The sequence below is a fragment of the Phymastichus coffea genome, unplaced genomic scaffold (genome assembly GCF_024137745.1).
Source record: "Phymastichus coffea isolate CEN01 unplaced genomic scaffold, Cenicafe_Pcof_1.1 PCOF00004, whole genome shotgun sequence".
NCBI lineage: Eukaryota > Metazoa > Arthropoda > Insecta > Hymenoptera > Eulophidae > Phymastichus > Phymastichus coffea.
Genome location: NW_026706815.1, coordinates 12,465,052 through 12,483,950, shown reverse-complemented (window position 1 = coordinate 12,483,950; position 18,899 = coordinate 12,465,052). Strand labels below are relative to the sequence as shown.

At 36.3% G+C, this 18,899-nt stretch overlaps 1 protein-coding gene across 1 annotated transcript in view; it reads right to left on the bottom strand.

Annotated features, from left to right (window-relative positions):
* LOC131666910 (tRNA (cytosine(34)-C(5))-methyltransferase) overlaps positions 1-18,899 on the bottom strand; it is a 304,687-nt gene that overhangs the window by 123,000 nt on the left and 162,788 nt on the right. Inside the window, exon 7 of the mRNA XM_058939987.1 lies at positions 1,123-1,267. Within this exon, the coding sequence (XP_058795970.1) occupies positions 1,123-1,267 (145 nt within the window). The remainder of the gene's footprint in view (positions 1-1,122; positions 1,268-18,899) is intronic.

Sequence of the window (18,899 nt, the reverse complement as noted above, 5' to 3'; positions counted from 1 at the left end):
AAGCTGGCCAGCTTAATTTCGCGGTCGTGATACAATTGTTAATCCGCTAATCACTCGAAGCGAAATGTGCATGTAATAGCTCTACGGATAAAGAGCAGTGAGCGTCCCGACACTGCATGTTGTTGTCGAGCGAGCGCCGATGTAAACATAAACACGCGGGCCGATTCTAATGTAGCATTTGAAAGATACTAAAAGTTTTCGTACATGATATTCACAGTAATTTCGGAGCGTTCTTTCCGTATTTGTAGTTAGTTGGTTGACTGACACCCGTTCTCCTTGCTCTCCGAGTCCCGTATTAAACATAGATAATTGTGTGCGCTATTCGATACGAGTACGCGAATAGAAATTAATCAAATAGTAGCAACCCCGTTACAAAATTTAACGTATATTAATATAGAAAATCATAATATTTCCGTTTATAATAGAGTATTGTATATAATACTAAGATATTTTCCACCATTTCTGTATTGTAATGTTAATGATACAGTTTAAAACTCAATGAAAAGACGATAATGTTGAAGAAATTTATGTTCATCACTAAAAACGCGAATATAAAACTAAACAAAATAATATTTTTTTACTTCACATACTTAAATACTAATGTTCTTAAAAAAAATCATTCTCAATAGTGAAGAAATAAAACATCTCTTTTTTGAAAGAATATTCAGATAATTACATAGATAATATTAAAAGCACAAGCGGTTTCTCATCATGAAAGAATTGTAAAACGTTAGAAATTTCGTACGTTGTACTGCTGGTAAAAAAACTGCCTAAAAATTACTGTGAGCATATAACTAAAAAAGCTGTTTTTTTAAATAATTTATATAAATCGCGTAGTTTTAAATTTGATGTTGTAAAAGGTAATGTAATAGAGGAAAAAACTTTTATAGGGATAGACAGAAGAAATAATTGACGTTATATTAAGTGAACATCATATCATTGGATGTTATGTTTCAAAAGTAATGGCTGACGAGAGGCAAGATTTTTTCAAAGTGTGCATGTTGATAATACGAGCTTTCAAATATTCCAAATCGTTATATCAAATATTATTAACAAATATTATTCAAATATAACAGATCGTTTAACGACTTTTTACTTAAAAAATTAACACTAGAAACAAACCATCTTTCCAGGTGATACTTTTCAGCTTCATCTTTGTTAGGAGGAAACATCTTTGGACGTATTTGCGTTTGCAAGTGTCCTGGAACATCTTTCCAACAATTAAAATGTTCCAAGTTTTTCGATGCCGGTTGCCAATATGTTAAACCTGCAACACACGAACAGTTAAAAATTATTGAAAAATTAATTTAATGTCTTATACATATTATAAAATACTATCGCCATTACCATCATTGCCACTACTGTGTATAAGAATTTTTAAATTAGCTTTAGTAATATTTTTTCAATTGAGCTGTCGACGCTGTACAGTTTTTATTATTCGTGTACTTTTATTTTTTGACAATTTATCCAGATGCGATTATATAAAATGTTTATTAAAAAGAACTGTTAAAATATTTAGGTACCTATAGAGGGTGTCTTAAAACTCCGGACTTTGGAGATCATTCTAAAGGTTATTTGAAAGTCACCTTGGGAGTCGTTCAGATCTTAACTATTTTTGAAACCGAAAAATGACCAGCATTTAATAAAATCGAAAAAGAACAGATTAAAAAACTTTACTTGAATGTTAATTTTCCTGCTCATTCCGAATCCGGGATCTAAAATCCATTTAAAAAAAAACAAAATTGACCTTTAAATAAACTTGAACATGACTTTCAAAGTCAAAGGTAAAGTCAGGGGAATATGGCTTCGTCGAATTCAAACAATTTTTGTCTAAAATAATTTTTGCTAAACATTACCCTTACCCGATTATTCAGATGAAAAGATTGAGATAAAAAATTAGGCTTATTCCCTACTTGACCTGTGAGATCACTCAAACCCTAACTATTTTACATTATCTAATTTTAGAATTTCCCCCTCTTTCTGAATCCGGGATGAAAAATAAGGGTTTCCAATTAAAAATCAAAGTTGGCCTTCGACTAACCTTGAAGATCACTCTCAAGGTCACATTCAAGGTTACCAATGGATTTCTTGTGAAAAGTTAATCCAAAAATGACTTTGACCATTTTGAAAAATTACTATGGAAAATTTTTAAATGTTTCCGAACTTTTGAAATACCCTGTATATGTTATTTATTACTATTTCAAGTAGTTATATTTATTATAACAATAATAATCATATTCTTGCCGGGCCGGTCCAGTGAGTGATTACACATCACTGGGCAAATGCTAGCTTCCAATGTCCACGACCGTACCCGGTGGAAACGTCGTCCGTCGCGTCAATGCTCTGAGCAGCAACGCTATAACGGACACGGCCAAGAGGAAGATATGACTCACAAATGACGCAAAAGATAATGGTATTCTGCCGATGTGCCCAACCATTAATCACTTACACACACCTACACTCACACATTACACACACATATGCCTCTTGGCAAACCGTGATGAATGAATGCTCGGCGACCCTATAAACAGAGCTTACCGAAAGAGCGAATGCCGGGGACTCGTATAAATGGAGCCGCTCGAAAGCAAATGGAGGGGATCCCTCTAATCGGGCTCTCCCCGTGAACGAAGCTCGGTTTTGCTACAATGGGCACTCACAATCACGCACACTCTACAGGGGGGAACAATGAACACACAGAGTAGAGGAGGGGGACATTAGGGGCCCTGCGTTGTTCCAACGCGGTTCGTGGAGTATGAACATGCACAAAAAAACATAGATTTACCTCAAGTAGTAACCCCTTCTCAGGAGGAATCCACCCTGGGTTCCGATCGGGTGAAAGCTCCGGTGACCACGGGCAGCGGCTGGGATTTTGAGGGCCGTACTTTGTGTACGGGGAAGAGGAGGACGACATGAACTAGAACCTACTAAACCTACCAAGACGACAGAGGACGGACAGCGTGTCCAGCGGTGGCAGCGGGGTGAGCTACGCCTCTGCCGCTGACAGCCAAGAACTGACCACAGGATGAACACCCACAATGACAAACGACACATGAGACGTGACGGAACTGCTATGGCTCATACAAGAGACGGCGACGAAAATGGCCAAAGCAGCAAACGTGCAAAATAACATGAATATGACAGATGGGAATTACGACAATTCTCGAGCCTGTGGACATTGCGCTGTACAAGCGATCGGACATAGTTTCAGGAAGACGTCTCCAAGACAACAGGAATACAGGCATGACAGCGAAAAATAACGAAGAGACGCCACGGACGAAACGGAAACGTTCGCTGACCGGAACCACGCCGCAGCCCTTACAAAAGAGGCCACCGACGACGGAACCGACCAAGGACTGGCAGACGGTAACACGAAAAAGAACAGATAAGACAAAAAAGAATCGGTCTGATAGAGGTGGATCGGCCCACCGGAAAAGAGGACTGGCTGTCCTGATCAAGCTGGGCACGGCCACGACGTACTCCGATATAGTACGAAAAATACGGACGACGATCGACCCGAAAGAGAGCCACGTGCAGGTGACAACCCTGAGGAAGACGAAGAACGGCATATGTCTTCTGAAGCTACTGGTAGACGCAGACAAGCTGGACGGACGCGAGATGTTTGGACGACAGATCCAATCAATGAGCAGTACACGGCGGTCTGCGAATTAGAATCGAGGGATGCCGATGCGTTGCTTCGATGTGGTCGGATCAGAATTGGCTGGGTGCATTGCCGCATTCGGAAACAACTGACGGTGACAAAATGTTACAGATGCCTGGGCTTCGGCCATGAGAAAGCTGAATGCACAGGAAAAGACAGGACGAAATACTGCCGCAAGTGTGGCACATCCAGACACTACGCGACGGAATGTAAAAACAAACCGGTCTGCCACCTTGCTCCGAGGCCGGGCACAGGGACGTCGCCCACCTTGCCGGAAGCAGTAGATGTGCGGTGTTCCCGACCGTACTAGAGGAGTGCAGAGGGCGGACCGGAGGACGGACAGAATAATTCAGAGAAACCTGAATCGAAGTAAGACTGCAGAAATGGTCAGATAGCCGTCGAATATGACGCGGACATCCTGATCCTGAGTGGGATATAGGAGAAGGGCGACCCAAACATACATCACGAACGAGATAGAGACCACTGCTATCTGGGTAAGGGGTGGTACTTAATCTAGAGTCTCCAATCGCGGTGTCGGGGACGACTACGTCTGGGTCACAGTTGGCGCTGTCACTTACCTCAGCGTCTACCTTACACCCAACTGCACCTCGATGGAGTTCGAAAGAAAGGCAACACGCCTAGAAGACGGGATCAGGGACTTGCCCAGGGATGTCATCGTTGCGGGAGATTTTTACGCGAAGGCGACCGACTAGGGAATGAACGAAACTAATCGACGCGGACGACTACTGCTGGAAATGGCCGCAAGGCTCGATCTAGCAGTGGTAAATACGGGACACACGCCGACGTACAGACGGCCAGGTTTCGGAGACTCCATCCCCGACGACACGATGACGTCCGATAGAATCCTGCCACGGCTGAGAGGATGGCGGGTGATAGAAGACTACACAGCCAGCGATCACCAGTACATCGTCTTCGAAGTGGTGGGATGGATGGGAAAGAGACGAACGAGAACCTACCAACCCCCGCGGTGGACTCTATGTGAACTCGACGGACGAAAATTTTCGGAGGAGTTAAGGGCAGTACCGGCTCCAGGGGTTAGAATTCCCCCCGAAATGACGGGCCGGCAAAGAACGGAAAGACTGACAGACGATTCCCAAGAGGGAAGTCAAGTGCCTTGGGGTAACCCTCGATACGAAGATGACCTTCTGGCCTCATATACAGAAAACAACCCGGAAAGCGTCAGAGAGGATAGCATCCTTGAGTCGCCTGATGGCAAATACGACGGGACCGACATTGGGAAAACGACGACAGTTAATGGCGATAGGTCACTCGATCCTGCTATATGGCGCGGAAATATGGGCAGACTCCCTGAAGATAAAGAAATACTGTAAGTCGATGATGATGGTATAGAGACAGGGCGCACTGCGAATCGCTTGCTCCTATCAAATAGTTTCTGCGCAGGCTATTTTGGTGGTGGCTGGCATAATACCCGTGGATCTTCTGGCCTTTGAACGCAAAAGGATCTACAGGAGCAGCGCGGACATAGGATGAAAGAACGCGACAATCGCCGAGCGTGACAGACAATTGATATATGACAAGGCCGATGGACAGAAGAACGATGTGGTAACTGTACGAGACGACTGATACGGGATTTGAGGCTGTGGCTCGGAAGGAAATTTGGTAATGTAAATTTCTACGTCACCCAGCTCTTGACGGGCCACGGGTACTTCCGACGGTACCTTTACAATATGAACAGAGCACGAACACCCGACTGTAAGTACTGTGAACACAAATGAGATAACGCCGAACACACGTTTTTCGCGTGTGACCGCTGGACAAGACTCAGACAGGAACTGGAAGGAACGATCGGCTGCATCACCTCCGATAACATTGTGGCCGTGATGCTGCATGAACCTGAATGGTGTCGCTTAGTCGCTACCTATACGGAAACTATACTGAGACGTAAGAACGCGGACGACTACCTGACAGATGACTGGGCAGACGAAGTGACGCGACGTAACAAGATACAGAGGAACGACAGGAATGGACGAACACAGACAGAACCTCCAATCCGAAGTAATATCAACATGGTCCCTGACTAGGGGAAGGACACCAAGGAGATGGCGGTTTAATGGGTAAGCCTTTTTTTGGGGGAGGGGGGGGGGAGACTCACATAACCCCTCAGTCATCAAGACTAAGGGGAATCCGCAAAAAGGATTCCGCAGCTCCTTGTAAAAAAAACCATTCTTATGTATAGGTCAATTTATGTCTAACATATTATGGCTCTATCTAAAATTGTAGATCATCAAAAAAATGTGGATAGGCTCAAAATTTTTGCCGTATACTTTTTTCTACAATGTGGTGACTTTGAAAAATATTAAATAGCGGGTCAAACCTACAGATTTTATAAAAAATTAAGAAAAAATCGATTTTAAATCAATTATTTATGATTCTACTTATTTTTTATTTCAGAAATTAATTCAGCGTTCAATTTTACATAGGCATATAGTATTGCACTCGAGGTACAAATATTTTACAATGTGTTCTGAAGGTTAAATTGAGAAACAATAGTTAGTAACTAAAAGCTAATTGAATAAAAATTTGACAGTGTACTGTGCTAACAATTTACCATCTGCATTCCATTCTAGATTGTTCAAGAATATCGACCTCAGTCTTTTAGCGGGGATATGAGAGAAACAATAGTTATTTCTTGAATTACAATTGATCAATGTTAATTAGTGAAGAAATGAAGATACTCATAGGTATTTTGAGACACTGAATCCAAATCTAACATCCGTTTGACCGTACCAGATCTTGATCAAAATCATTTGAAGGTAAAATCGCGAATATTTTTTATTTTTTATAAGATTAGGACATTCTCAAGTTTTACGTATAGCTGAATCCGAATCTAGATTTCGTTGGAGTATGAAACGACGTAGTTATGAAAAAATTGATTTACGGATAAATGAGATGTCGTCACGTTAAGTTATTAAGATTAAATGTACACTGCTAGTCACGTACTTTAGACCCCCAAGAGTAAAACTAGTCTTACTTCAAATTCGTGAATCTCTGATCAAAATTGACCTACGAAGTCGAGCGAGGTGTCATCTGAAAACTCTTTCCAAGAGTTTTCAAATTGTTATACTGATAAATCAAATCAACAATCCGTCCTGCTCTATTTTTTTCAAACGATAATTCGACATTGAAAATTATAAATTTTTATGTCCACATTCGATCGCTCGCCAAATCTTTAAAACTTGTTGCACAGAAATTTGAAGTACACCATCTTGTAGCTCTTTCCAAGATCTATTAAAATCATGCATTGAATATTTATTGTTCTCTTGGAAAGAGCTTTCAACTGACATCACGCTCGACTTCGTACGTCAATTTTGATGGAGATTCACGATTTTGAAGTATGACTAGTTTTATTCTTGGGGGCAAAAGTACGTGACTGGCAGTGTACATTTAATCTTATTAACTTAACGTGACGACATATCATTTATCCGTATACCAATTTTTTCATAACTACATCGTTTCATACTCCAACGGAATCTGGATATATATAGACGTAAGGAGGTCAGCAGTTTTTGCCCCTCCGCCTTTCTACAAAGAATAATTGTTAATTCATAACCCCCCCCCCCCCCCCGATTAGTTAGACTATATTTATAAAATGTTATGAAAATAGAGAATATAAAGAAAATACAATATGTTTTTTAAAATAAATTTTATTAGATCATTTCGTTAACTATATAATTTACATAAATTTACCAAAGCTTATTTATAATTTATATATAGTTATAATTCATATTGAATTTTGCATGTCCTCAACGTGACATAGTGAAGTTATATTATATCGAATTAATGACATGATGCTCAAAATATATTTATGTATTCAATTAAATATTATTGTGATATAAATTATTTTGTTTGTGATGTCGACTTTTCGACATATTGGTGTTATTTTAATGAAATAAATTTAATGAAATAGAGTTCATTAAATAATATAATTGATAATTATTGTGATGGTAAACGTCCGATTTGCGCTACCGTCTCGATCGCGTGGCTGCCTGCGAGAGCAGCACCTACCGGCCGGGGGAAGTAAAAAGGGAACTTGGTCCGAAATGAGGCGGAACGCACGCGAATAAAGAAGGACCAGTGATAAATTACCTCTAGCACCGGTAAGAGCGTTAGTGCGTGCGAGAACTATACGAGGTGTGTTCAAAAAGTAAGATGACTTTGTATTTTTAAGAAAAAATATTTATTTATTTATCAATATTTATGTTGTCCCCTTCAAAATAATCCCCCTCAGATACAATACACTTATGCCAACGGTTTTTCCAATCCTCAAAGCAGTTCTCATAAGCACTTTTCGGAATAGCCTTGAGCTCTTCCAGCGATGCAGTCTTTATCTCTTCAATCGTTGCAAATCTCCGTCCTTTCATAGGTCTCTTTAGTTTTGGGAACAAGAAAAAGTAACATGGGGTCAAATCCGGTGAATATGGTGGCTGAGGCATGATTGTGGTGTTGTTTTTGGCCAAAAAATCTCTCACAAGCAAAGATGAGTGAGCAGGGGCATTATCGTGATACAAAAGCCATGAATTGTTTTTCCACAATTCTGGGCGTTTTCTTCGTATTGCTTCTCGCAAACGGCGAATAACTTCAAGATAATACTGTTTATTGACCGTACGTCCATATGGTAAGAACTCCTGATGCACCACGCTATGATAATCGAAGAAAACAGTGAGCAAAACTTTGACATTTGATCGAACTTGGCGTGCTTTTTTCGGTCTTGGCTCATCTGGGCTCTTCCATTGGGACGATTGGACTTTGGTTTCGATATCATAACCATATACCCATGATTCGTCACCAGTTATGACTCTTTTGAGTAAATCTGGGTCGTCGTTGACGTCATTCAACAGTTCTTGAGCGATGCTCGTGCGACGGTTCTTTTGGTCAAAATTTAGCAATTTCGGAACAAACTTCGCTGACACACGTCTCATGCCCAAAACGTTAGAAAAAATTTCATGGCACGAGCCAAGCGATATACCAACATCCTCAGCAACTTCTCTGATAGTGATTCGACGATTTTCCAGAACAATTTTCTTCACTGCTTGAACGTTTTCATCAGTTGTTGACGTGCTTGGGCGTCCAGAGCGAGGCTCGTCATTGGCATCTTCCCGGCCATCTTGGAAGAGTTTGTACTTTTATTTATTTATTTATTTATTTATTTATTTATTTATTTAAGTCCAGAGTAAATATACATTAATAATAATTAATAATATACAATTACATTACATATACATGTAATCCAGCAGAGGAATTTCTTCCTGTACGCTGGTCTGGCATGTTTAATAAACTAATACTAATACTTAAAACTAATTAGTAATTTGTATAAAGAAATTCGTGATTTGTTGTTCTAATCCCATGTTCTATTTAGCATCTGTCTGGCTGTAGTGAAATATCCTGTTGTTGCATTCTTGGTTCTTCTGTAGATGACACGTTCGAAGCTTGTTAATCTTGCTGGACATGTTAGTCCTATTGCGCAAGTTTCTCTATAGTGTGGAAAAATTTCTTTGTGTTGTCTGTTCGAGACACATTTGCAAGTTGAGGTGAACACTATGTCATCGACAACTACAATGTCTAGGTGTTGTGGTTGATATTCTAGAGGTTATGCTGAGTTCTTGAAAATTTGTGCTCCTTGAATACCTCTGTCAAAATTTAACAGGGCTTTATTGTTGCCTAGATAGTTTATGTCTCCATGGGTCATTCTGATACAATTTGATTGTTCTATCAGTTTTCCAGGGGCTGGCATCGGTTTTCTTGACAGTGCTCTATAGTTATTTTCATTTGCCATCTCATCAATGGCATCGAAAACTGTTTCTATGGACATTTTGTTATTACTGTTTATGTTATGTTCTTCGAGTGTAGACTTAGTGAATTTTATTCTGTTGATTTGTGTAGCTGTCGTTGTTTTCATATTATTCAAGAGGCTGTTAGCTAGCTTTGCGATCCTGTTGATTTCTTGTGTTGATCCTTTCAGCATTTTTTCATAGTTATACTGGGTGATTCTTTTGTGTGATCTTTTATGAGATAAATTGCAATTGTTATTTGCACAAATAAATGTTCTAATATCTAGTATTAATTTGTTGTGGTCTACTGCATCCTCATGGACTTCCGATGTCGGATACAGAGTACCATAGAGATCAATTAATTGTTTTATATTTTTGCAGTTTAATCTATTTGCCATATTGGGTTTCCTTTGATCCATTTTTTAAGTTTGTTTTTCCTAGTTGTCGTGTTGCTAATTGTTTTCAAGTCAATTGGTAGTTTATTGTATAACATAATTGCTCTTACATAACTGTTTTTTATGCTGATAGTTAGTGTTCTTTTTGGGTGTTGGATTGAGGCGAATCTTGTTTTTCTTTCTTTTCCAATATATTTGTCCTTAAAAGTATCGTAGTGGAATAATAGAGATTCCAATGAAAAGCATTGATCTAAGTTAAGTGGGTATTCATGTGTCACAAATAGGTTTTTATAGATTATTTTTAGTAGTCTGTTTTGCAAGTTTTGTATTATTTTAATTCGACCTGTGTACGCTCCTCCCCAAGCTATAATTCCATAGGTCATTATGCTGTGAAAGAGTGCGTAGTAGATCATTTTTAATGTACTAGTATTCATTATTTTTGATAGCTTATATAGGACAAATGTTAGATATTTTGTTTTTTGGTATAGGATTTGTAGATGTAAATCCCATTTCATATTACTGTCAAAAGTAACTCCAAGATATTTTGTGTTTTCAACTCGGTGTATTGGATGTCCTAAGATTTCAATTTTCAGGTTTTTTGGCGTACTGTCATGATAATTTCCAAATTCCATGTACGTTATCTTGTCTATATTCAAAGATAGTTTATTAAGAGCAAGCCAAATTCCCACTATTTTTAGATAACTGTTCATATTAGTTTCAGCTTCTTTCCAATTCTTACCTTTTGCTATGATTGCTGTATCGTCAGCAAAAGATAGTATGGATTTTTCTGGTAGTATCGTTAGTAGATCATTTATGTATAGTAGGAAAAGTAGCGGACCCAGTATAGTTCCTTGTGGAACGCCCATTTTTACTATTTGTTTATCGCTACTTGCATTATTTACCTTCACACATTGTTTTCTATTTGTTAGATAGCTTTTGATAAGGTTATAGGCACTACCCCTAATACCATAGTTGTATAATTTTTGTAACAGTATCTTGTGGTCAACTGTGTCGAAAGCTTTGGCAAGATCCAGAAAAGTTATTGCTATAGGTTTACTTGCATCTAATTGTTCATAAATGTTGTTTGAAATATAATTTAGTGCATGTTTTGTGCTTCTATTTTTTCGAAAGCCAAATTGATTTGTGGAAAGCAAATCACAGTTGTCAATGAAAGATTGAATTCTTCTATGTATTATTTTTTCAAAGATTTTAGCTATGTTGGAGATTAGAGAAATAGGTCTGTAGTTATTTGCTAAATGTTTTTCTTTTGATTTGTGGATTGGTATAATATCCGCTTCTTTTAAAGCATCAGGCCAAGTTTCATCAATAATGCACTTATTTATAGTAAGTGCAAGTGGTTCAGATACGTAGTGGATTAATGATTTTAATAATAATGAATTAATTCCATCAACTCCTCCTTTTTTGTTTTTTAGTCTGCCAATTATTTTCTTTACTTCTTGTTCATTTGTAAAATTTAAAAATATTGTTTTTGGGTTTATTTTTGGGAGGTTGAGCGTTGCATTTTGCGGTTGTATTATATTATTGCTAAGTTCCGTTCCGATTTCACAAAAAAATGTGTTCATTTTGTTTGCAATTTCTTCTGGATTGGTGATTCTATTATTTTTGTCCGTGATGTAATCAATTATTAAGTGTTATTCTAAGTATTTCTCCCTAGTTTGTTGTTGACAACTGACCATAATTTTTTAGGATCATGTTGCACCATTTCTATGATTTTTTTATCGTAATTTTCTTTTGCTATTGTAATTATCTTATCTAAAATTTTGATAAAATTTTTATAGTTATTTTTTTTTGTTGTATCGTGAGGATTATTTTTCCATTCAATATATAGGTTTTCTTTAGTTTTACATGAGTTTATTATGCCTTTGGTGATCCATTTTTTTCTTGACTTCAAGCTATTAATAGTTTTGTTTGTGACATTTTTCTTTTCTGCCTGTTTAAGGCAATATTGTATTTTCATGATTAAGTTATTGATAGATTGATTTGTATCATTAGTTTCACTATTTTCATTGCAGTTTATAGTTTGAGCTATATGTTGAAGTTTTCGGTAATTAATTTGTTTTTTATTATGTGAGTGATTTATGCTTTTTGTTTGGTTCTGCAACGCCATTATTAGTGGATAATGGTCATTGAACGGGGTGTTGACGTTGAAAGTTTTGTATGCGTTATTTTCCATTTTTATAAAAAAATTATCTATGCATGTTCCACTAAACTACTTGTAAACATTTTTTTTACTCAGAACAGTTTCACCGTATGCCACCGTCAACATTTCAAGTGTTTCGGAGCACTTTATTTTATGTTTTACACAAAATTTGATGCAAATCCTTTGATCCATATTTTTCGATAGCAAGAAATCGCCGTGCACGCAAAACACTTATAACCTTTACGCCTCTCACAACCAAACAAAAAATGCTATACACTTGAAACTTGGTACAGATGTTCGGGAAGAGTGTACCAACATAACAAAACAAAAAAAACGATAATCGAAAGTACGTTGCCCGTGAAATTTGAAAAGTCACCTTACTTTTTGAACACACCTCGTATCTTAAAAAAAAATCAAGGAGCGCAAATATACTAATTCGTATATTGCCAATAATTTGTTGTTGCTGCTGTCTCGCGAGGTCAGCCGAAACGCCATCGTAGGTTAACTACGAAATACCAGGAATTGGTCCGACGGAAGCGGCAGGGCGATTGAGGAGACCTCGTTGTTCAGCGTGGAAAAGCAGCAACCTGAGCAACGTGTCAGGAAACGAAGACGATATGCTCCCCCTGATAGCGCGATTAAACATATAAGGTAGGCTGGCCAGCTTCGCGTTATGATTTTTGTTAAACGACCGCGCGTAATATCTCAACTCTCCTCTCACATCTGCGAATATTAAGAAACCAGTAGTAAGCGAGCCTCCGAGCGAATTGAATGCGCGGTGTCGAATAAAATGGCGGTGCGTAAAGTTGTCGCGCACATTGAATAAACGTTTATACGCGGGACAAATGCGTTATAAATAATTATTGTTAATAAACTAGTCTGTGAGTGATCGAAACATTAATTTACTTTCATCCCTTGCTATTAGTTAGTTGGTTGACTGATACTGGTCCTTCCCCACTCCTCGGTCAGTTAAGAAAATTGATTATTTCATTCTCATCGCGCGCAGTCTGGTACGACTGCACATTAGGTGAAACAAAGGAATTAACACGGATTTCACGGAATTGTAAAATTATAATTTGGAAAATGATATTAATAAATGGAAAAAGTAAACAAAATTAGTTTTAATATATACAAAATTTTAATTTTTTCCTGGAAGGTTTTCATTATCAGTATGAAACATCTGAATAATAAGACATTTTTATTATAATACTGCAATATTTTTCATGTATTTGTTTTTTATCATTAATTATAGCTAATTTTATTTCAAACTATTTGATTTGCAAGAAGGTCTTGTATAGCCGTTATTTCTCCATCATTAATAGTTTTAATATTATCTTAAATTTTATCTATAATACAAAATTTTATGGGGTTTCTACAAAAGGAAGTTTGTTTATATAATTATGAACATTGTAAAGCAATGTCAGAGTTGAATCGTTCAAAATAGAGATAAATCTATTTGTAATAGTGTGTTGTAAATCTATAGATGGAATCAGGAATATTAAAAAGGACATTATAAAATTATTTATAAAATTTTTGTTAGAAAAAAAAGGAATGAAAAAATATTACAAATTTGAACAGGTTAAGTTTACACAACAAATTTCAATTAAATCGTGGTCCGAATTCGCGGATTTTTCTTTAAGAACAATAAAAAGAGAGGAAAGAAGCCGACCGTCACTAGAAATTGTTGGTTGGATTGTGTAACTATGACTTGTGGAAGCTACAGATTGAACTAAACATACCACTTTTCTTTCACCTTCAATTACCAAAGTACGGTCTGAATGTAATTCTAACTGAAAGCCGCTTTGATCAGAATTATAGACATCATGTATTTCTTTTTTCTGAATAAGATTTTTTCATCAATGATAAATTTATCAGCATTCCTTTGTAAATAATCTGCTTCTTCTACTGTTTTTTTTGTAATAAATGTATTAATTTTTCTTGCAACAATTCTATGGGCTTACAATGTTTTGACGCTATTAAGCGAAAATCTTCATGTCAATATCTTCTTGAGCTTGTAAAGCCCATTTTTGTAAATCTATATCATGAATTACATATCTAGCATCGACAGAGGTTTTTAAATTTTCGAACACAAACGCACAATTCTAGCTATCTTTTCTTTATAAGTATCACCTTTATTTACAGTTTTTGTCTAACGTTTTAATCGTGTTAATGTTTTCACTTTTTAAAATCCATTTTGAATAGTTTCTAATTTGTTTACTTCTCCAAAAGTCTACTGCTCTTACTTTGTAGTCGTGGTTTAATTCTTCAACATCTGATGTACACACTTGAGAAGTTTCGTCTCCGGAGATATGTCTTTTATCATTTTCTACCACTTGCGTTTTAGCATCTTTATAAAACTCTGCAGAATTTAGAGTTTCACCTTCGACAACCTCAATTCTATTAAATGCTTCCATGGCATTAAAAAATATTTTTTCAATTTCATTTTAAAATTTTGTTCTTGTTGTGTTATTGAAATTTCTTTCCGCTTAAGTGCTTGAAATGTTATGAAAAAGTAAATTGAGAACATTAGTAGAATTTACAGTCATTTTCTATCAATTTTAAAAAATTTAAATATCAATATAAGAAAATATTTTGATTATATTTAGCACATGCAAACAAACATTTAAACTGGAGGAAACGTAAAGTAAAATTGTTATCATTATTTTTGCCAGCTCCACAATCACGTATAAAGGTAAATTTATCAAAAAGATAACAGGATGATAATATTGGTAGTTGATAAATGAAAATACCAAAAACAACTTCTTTCTACATTACTCATCACTCAATAACTCGGGTTTACTAAATTATTTTTAGTACGTATTGTAACGGGGGGGGGGATCTAATAAAATGGGAAATTTATTTAAGCACAAACTCCCACGATGCAGAGCTAACCGCCGCTCCGTTAAACACGTATAGTTGTACGTGTATCCGCCTTTACGACAGATGATCTCGATTAAGTGTCTTCTTTCCAACTGAGTTGAACTCACCTTAAGTCACTTGACTTGTGACACTCGATGTATCTTAGGTGTGAGTGGCTTTATGCCTAATCTGCTTAATCCCCTAGATGAAATTGGATTAAAACCTAAGTCTTTACAAATCGCTTAAGCTAATAGGAAATTAAATGACGTAATCGGCGAATGAAATTAACTAACTTTAATTAGTAAAAAACTACAATCTTTTATGGGCGGAAAGACTAACGCACGCGAATAGGATTTACAATGAATTATTATTATTCGGTGAGAGAGAGAGAGAGAGAGAAAATTCGAAAATTACCGCGAAACTAACGCTCGGCGCGAATACGAAAAATTCTATATCGCGGTTGACAAAATACTTCCGGATGTATTTTGTCACGCAATAATAACGGGAGGTGCACCTACCCTGCGGTGCAATTACGGTGATCAGCTATAATTGTTGATGAGGAAAATTAACTGCCGCTGCTCCTCCAATTAATCAGTTGCGCTGCCTCGCTCTCCGATCGGCTGCAATTTGCTGCTGCTAATCTGCTACTGCTTTTTGCCGCGGTAAGACCGTTGCACTCTCGCACGTAAGATTGTCCCAAAAAAACTTGATAATCGGGGAAACACAGTGCAAACTAAATTCGGCGGTATTGTCGCGAAAACCGCTGAGGCGTAACTGCTTAATTCAAATGTTCGCGCGCCTCCTCTCTTTCTCTTAATTGTTCGAACTAACGCGCGAGTTACAGAATCGCGAACGGATCGATTAATAGAATCGATTACCGTTGCAGTATATTATAAACAGAAAATAACTTTTAATCTGATAATAATAAATATATGTAGCAACTTATAAAAAATTGTAATCATTTTGAAATACTATTTTGAAATTATATAATTATATAACATTTTTTAATTTTTTAATTTATTTTATAATTATTAATTGAAAATTTATAATATTGAGAAAATTGAAATGTTTCTGACAATTGATAAATAACGTATATTATATTTTTAGAAAAATCTAAAATGGATTCATTCTTACAATTATTTTTTCAAAGTATGTAATTAACATATCAAATTTTGACAATAATAATAAAGATTATATCCCCTTATAAAAAAGTGATGGAAGCCATGTTGTAGCCTTTTTATTCGCGATCTGATTGGTTGAAACTGTCGTCATCTGTTAGTGAGTGAGTGAAAGAGAGAGAGAGAAAGATAGAAAGAGATGAAAAGTGACACTTCAGATTTGAGTTCAACAAGGTTTTACGACTAATGACACGAGGGATAGGTAAGTTGATTAATCCATTATTAATCTATGGTGATCTGAGTGATTATTAATTCAACGGAGCTTATATTTATTTAAATATTGTATTTAGAAATCTAGAACAGTAATTAATCTATAATATTTTTGCATAATTTTTATAATAAAGAAAAAAATATTCTATAGAATGCTTTGCCGAACTAAAGGTTAGGTTTTGTGTGCATTTCAGTGCATATACATAATTGCTTTTAATTCGTATCAACGTAATTTGAAAATCATTAGAAATTTACACGGTGATCAGTGACGAAAGAAAGAAAAACACACACAACTTTTTTTATCTTGTAATATATCATCTGTCTTTTATATCGCAGCTTTTTGAAATAACGACAGCATTCAATTCAATATGCAGGACAACGACGCTTCAATTCCATACACAACAGACGAAGAGTTTCTAGAAATATCCAACAACGACAAGAGCGTGTAAGTTCTTTTTTTATTTTATTTCGCGACATTTTCAACTTTTGACGTTTCTTTATACTAATAATTATTCTATACTAATATTCACTGTGTGTGCTATTTAAAACTTTTAACACTAGTTAAAACACTAGTTAAAAGTTTTAAATAGCACAGTTTTAAAAAATTCAAAAAGTTTTAAAAACACTAGTTAAAAGTTTTAAATAGCACACACAGTGAATATTTACAGAGTAATTTTATGTTTAGATTTTTTTTATGACCTTCAGTAGTTTGTTTGATCTTAAAAACAAAATCAATTGAATCAATTTTATGCTCTGATTTTTTTTTTTAATCTTCAGTAGTTTGTTTTATCCTAAATATAATAATAATTATTAATGGTGTTGAAAAAATAATATTTTTATTACCTGAAAAACATACTATATGATGTATAGTACATACTATATGATGTACGAGTATAATGAAAAATATACTCTATAGTGTATTACTCTGCGTAACTCTCTTAATAAATTGGTTTCAGTGAAGTTGTTGGCTACGTGGAGTCTATAGTTGCTCCAACTGATGTGGGTAGTGGACATAAGAAGTTCAAATTATTCAAGGTAAACTAAGCAACGGCAGTAGAAAAATTACTCTACTTTTTTGGGGTCAAGAGGTGATTGATAAACACCAATCTGAAATTGATTTGAATCGTGTAAGTGTAAAAAAAATGAAAATATTAAGCTCTTAAAAATATGAATGGAACTATATTTTTCAATTTCAGATTCCACATGTTGAACGAGCTACCTCCAAGGCTGTGAATCCTAATTATCACAAGGACGATTCATTAGTCCCCTTCGAACTCATTGTTGGAAACGCAACTAGCATTGAACTCCATGGGTACCATGGTCAACGAAATGGTGAAGCAGCAAAGAAGCCTCCAAAAAAATTGGATTTTGTGGGTACGGTTGGTTATACAGGACCGATAAGTATGTACTTAATATTCAAATACTTTTAATTAACTTTCTTTTTATAATCATGCAACTAATTTTATGTCTGTTATTTCTATTTTTAGTGATCGAAGGATATTTGAAAACCGAATTTGCTCTGGTAACAAACGTCAAAAAACATCAAGTTGGGGAATCGGAGCCATCACTGATGGTGTGTTTAAATAAACATACAAATTACGCAATTTGAGAAGTCAATAACACAGACCAACAAGGTTTCAGAACCAGAGATCAGACATAGTACACCCGAAGGATTTTGGTGCGCTAAATCCAAATCCGAGCTCAGAATTGCGCCAGCACGTCAGGATTTTGAGATATCCTAACCTAAAAGTGCGAAAATCAAGTTTTTTTCGCTGTATGCGGTACCTTATAACATTGCGAATAATTTTTTTCGTGCAAAATTGACAACGGCATCTAAAAAGCAATTCTTATCGTACAAAAGCACTAACAATATTTAGTTTATTACTTCTTTTATCGTCAATTGAAATGTACTACTTATCAATTGGTTTATACGGCAACGCAATGAATTTCGACTATTATAACTCAAATCGGTGATCTTGGAGCATTGTAACCTGCGGGGCAATAAATCTTGCCCACTTAACCCTAAATCCCTTAATCTCCGAGCCCTGTGACCTTCGATGCAATAATCCCCGTCCCCTTAACCCCAAATATTTTAACCCAAGAAGGTTATAACAAGCGCGGCAATAAAACCTGCCAACTTAACGCCGAATTTCTTCACCTCGGAATCCTGTTACCTGCGAAACAATAGCCCTAGATTCCTTGCGGCGCAAATTACTGGGATTTGCGTAACGGCATCGAGGGTTATAACATCACAGGTTTCAGGGGTATAGGGTTAACGGATTTAAGGTTAAGGGGGCAGTCAAAGGTTAAGGGGTCGGGGATCTTTGGGTTAACAGATTTAGGGTTATGGCCAGGCAGATTATAACCTTCTAGAATATCTCGGAATACTGACGTGCTGGCGCAATTCTAAGCTGGGATTTGTATTTAGCGCATCGAAATTCTTCGGGTGCGTTATGTATAGTTTTTGGTTCTGAAGTTTGTCGGCCTGTGACAGACAGACAAATATTAGAATTAAAAATTTAAATAATTTGTTTAAATAAATTTAAATGTACAAATCTGACATCAAACTCGAGACTAGTAACCCCCAAAACCATGGAAATGTGGTGCAGCTTGCAAAAATATTCTATT